The sequence below is a fragment of the Egretta garzetta genome, unplaced genomic scaffold, assembly GCF_000687185.1.
Source record: "Egretta garzetta isolate BGI_Z169 unplaced genomic scaffold, ASM68718v1 scaffold17, whole genome shotgun sequence".
Lineage (NCBI taxonomy): Eukaryota > Metazoa > Chordata > Aves > Pelecaniformes > Ardeidae > Egretta > Egretta garzetta.
In genome coordinates this window covers 89,823-93,723 of record NW_009260136.1, presented here as the reverse complement: position 1 = coordinate 93,723, position 3,901 = coordinate 89,823, and the positions used below count along the sequence as shown (strand labels likewise).

The following is a 3,901-nucleotide window of genomic DNA, read 5'->3' as shown; positions in this document are numbered from 1 at the left end:
GCGGCGGGCCTGGCTGCCGTTCCTGGGGCGGGAGCGACGGGGCAGCGGTGCGGGAAGGGAGCGGGAGGTGGAGCGGGGCTTGCCGAGGTGTCTGGAGCGGCCTGGAAGAAAACCCGTCTTTTCCGCGGCGGCCACTGCCGAGGCAAATGCTTTCAGAGGCCCTGCTCGTTTCCGTGCGCCGGCCGGCCTCGTGCCCTGCCGTCCCGGGGGTGCTCTGTCTGCCTGCGCCCAGGCCGTTCCAGGCTGTGCTTCTGCACCTGGTGCTTTAGGGGCTTGGCACGGTAGCTGGCGTATTCATCTGCCACAACTCGGAAACTTACTGTAGTGTGCGGTTTTAAGCAGTTTAACAATTTAGCTGTGGTTTATCGTAGGCTCTACTGTGCCTCATTAGTCATATGCATTGCAGCTGCTTCTTCAGGTGCCCTAAATCCAACTTCTCCCCTGCCTAGCTACAAGGGCCCCTTCTCTGCTCTGCTCTAAAGAGGGTTTTTCATGCTAAATGCCATGATGTGGGGATGGGGCGAAGTTTTCAAACAAAACAACGCTTCACAGAGGCTTTTCTTTTACTATGAATTTTACATGAACCTCTTGGGGTAGGGTGGTTTGTGCACTGTAAGAGCACAGTTAGGGAAAGTCATTGTTTGGTTTATGGTGTGGCATCTAAACACTGTTAGAAAACACAGGAGAATAACTAGGTTCTTTTATTACAGAGAGTCTGCAAGAAGATTCCTAGCTGGCTTGCTGCAAACTCCAAGGAAGGCACAATTGAAGGTAGGTATGAATTTCTTGGGAGTTCGGGCTTCTTCTCTCTGCACCTGGGAAACACCTTACTGTGCTTACCATCATCTTTGATGGTCAGCATCTTCTTTGGTTGTACATGGATTGACTATTTCCTATGTTTATTAGCTCATTTTTTAAGAATGACTTGTGTTCCCATCAGCTGAACAGCATGTTGCCTCACTGCTTGTCTTGTTAGTATGTGTAAATGACAACAAGAGGGCCTGTTCATGTGTTTCCACTATTGCCTGCCTGAGCTCCTCTGAGAACCTTATCAGACTCTGATCTGGCATCTTTTATAGTAATGAAGTCAGTCCACTGTGTGTGGTATCATTTACTGTTGGCCAGCTGATTGCTGGCACTCAGTCTTAGACAGCAAATTATTTCATGCTTTTCTTTGCATAGATGAAAGAGAAGCATCATGGGTTCTTCTTTGTGGTCATAAGATATGCAGAATAGTCAGGCAGCAGAGACTAACAATCTTTTCATTTTGTTGAATTTACCCATTGGCTAAATGTTGTAAAGGCAAAGAATATCTGAGAGGAGGCCAAGGAGTGGCTGTTGTGGTTTAACCCCAGCTGGCAACTAAGCACTATGCAGCTGCTCTCTTGCCCTAGTGGGATGGGGGAGAGGATCAGGAAAAAAAGAAGTAAAACCTGTGCGTTAAGATAATGACAGCTTAATAAAACAGCAGAGCAAAATCATAATGATAAAAGAATATACAAAACAAGTGATGCACAATACAATTGCTCACCACCCCCTGACCAACGCCCAGCCAGTCCCTGAGCTCCCTGGCCATGGGAAGCTGAAAAGTCCTTGACAAGCACTGCTTAGCAACAACTAAAACATCAGTGTGTTATCACTACATTATTCTTATACTAAATCCAAAACACAGCACTATGCCAGCTACTAGGAAGAAAATTAACTCTATCCCAGCCGAAACTGGGACATTTTTCAAAAGTGACCTGATTTCATGTATATGAAATTGATTTGAGAAATTGCTGGTTATTTTCTTGAGGGCCTGGTGACTCAAGTTAGGTTAGAGAGGGTGTCTGCCTGAAATCTTGAGCTCTAGCTAAACTTACAGTCTAAACAGATATAAATGGTAAATAACAAGGGAAGACAGAAGTGCAAAAGCAACAACTTGCACAGAGTCATGTTGTGGACAGTGACAAAGATGAGAACAGGACTCAGATCTCCTGCTGTTATTTGTGGTCTTATAAGAGGATCTGAACAGGCCAATTTTGCCTTGATTTTTTGGAGAACCCCTTTGTGTGCCAGTAATGCTGGGAACAGGGTTTATATATGAAACACTGGCTCAATTTCTTGGAGGGAGGATGTGACCCTCTGCAAAATGGGGTATTCTTCAGAGCTTTATCCTGGGTGCAGGGTCTCAGTATCAAAAGCTGTGCCTCAGCCACTTCTACTGTCAAGCAACTGAGGTGCTTGTTCCTGCTTTCCCTGGCATGCAGCTCAGAAATAAAAGCTTGCCTCTGCTTCCCCTCTGTCTCCACAGGCACATTTCCTGTCATGGTGAATGAGAGGCACAATGGCAACCTGCTTGTGCACCTGGGACCCAAACTGCAGGCTTACCCGGAAGAGCTGCTCCGGCAGCGGCAAGGCCACAATGGCCAGCCTGAATACCTGATCCAGTGGAGTATCATCAGCTTGGAAGAGAGAGCAGTGGGAGGCAGCAGTGCCGCCTCTGCAGAGACCAAGCCGGAGAACATCTTGATGTGGATGTCTACAGAAGAGGTGTGTGCCAGCTGCCCGGCACTGTTGGGCAAGAGGAAGCTGGAAGGGCAGTGGATGAAAGAGGAGAAGGCAGCCAGCCCGTTCACTACAGATGTCCCGCCATCCACGTGCGGAGCGCGTATGCCAGCATTGGTTCGCTGGCAGGTGCCTTCAAGGAGACGGGAGCCCTTGACTTGCTGATGAAGATGCTGTGCCACACGGAGAAGCAAATCCGCCGCAGTGCTGGCAAGATGCTGAGGGCCCTGGCTTCTCATGATGCAGGTGGGGGCTGCTGCTGCTCAGTGCCACTGAGGAGGTGCTGCTGGGCAGCTGAGGGGTGCCAGTCCTTCTGTAGGTGTGGGACGCCTGGGAAGCAGTGTGTCTCGGGGCTTGTTGGCAAAAGGGGAAGAATCAGACTGGAGCTTCCAAGTGGCTTCTGGGTCATAGTTGTCTGGAGTGCTTTAAGACTTGGGAACTTCTCCTAACAGGTTCCTGAGCTGGGATGCTGAATAACTGTTAGGAGGACTTATGCCAAGAGGCTTGGTAGAGCGTTGGGATGTCTCTGCTGCAGGCTGTCAGTTGGAAAGGCTCTGGCCTGTTCTTGGCAGGGTGCCTTTCCTCAGGCCCTGGTGGGTAGAGAGGCTGGTCCTCACCCAGGTGCTGCCTGGCTCTCATTTGAGAGGAGCTGCCATGGCTCAGAATGATGAGGCTTGGGTGCACCTGGAAGGTTGCTAGTGGTAGTGTGTCCCACAAGAGATCTGGCTTTCCCTGTCCTCGTGCCCAAGTTCATGTGGCTTTCCAGCAGGGCAAATGAGGGGCTGATTCAGGTTCAAACTTAACTTTTTTCTTCCCTGGAACCCTGTTCTGGAGTCAGTTATTTGGGGTTGGTGCTTTGGAGGAATCGTGCAGCTTTAGGGGTGGGAAAAATGCAGTGTTATTTGGTGGAGCAAAATGTTGCCAATCCAGGTTAAAGGAGAGAACGTGGTTCTAGGTTACACTGAGCAGCAAAGCTGTTCCTTGCCTGTGAGTCTATCTCGTGCAGGGAAGATGGGGTGAGGGTTATCTTTATGGGGCCTGAAGGGTTTCTGTTGTTGTTGCAGGGAGCCGGGCCTATGTCCTGCTGTCCCTCAGCCAGCAGGATGGCATTGAGCAGCACGTAGACTTCGACAGTCGCTACACCTTGCTGGAGCTGTTTGCTGAGATGTCTTCTGAAGAGTACTGCATGTCATTCGAGGGGATTCACCTTCCCCAGGTAGTGGCAGGGGCTGCCAGCCCTGGGCCTGTGGGCTTTAGGGGTCAGGAGGGGTGAGAGTGGGGGGGCAGAGTGGTGTCCTTTGTCTGGGACAGGAGGGTAGTTGGCAGTGGGCAGCTGAGCAGGACTGGGTATTGG

At 50.3% G+C, this 3,901-nt stretch overlaps 1 protein-coding gene across 1 annotated transcript in view; it reads left to right on the top strand.

Moving 5' to 3' along the window:
• Positions 1-41: 41 nt before the first annotated feature.
• LOC104128790 (cullin-9-like) overlaps positions 42-3,901 on the top strand; it is a 13,319-nt gene continuing 9,459 nt past the window's right edge. Inside the window, 4 exon segments of the mRNA XM_035897054.1 lie at positions 42-771; positions 2,294-2,560; positions 2,563-2,793; positions 3,612-3,763. Of these exon segments, the coding sequence (XP_035752947.1) occupies positions 2,308-2,560; positions 2,563-2,793; positions 3,612-3,763 (636 nt within the window). The 5' untranslated portion in view covers positions 42-771; positions 2,294-2,307.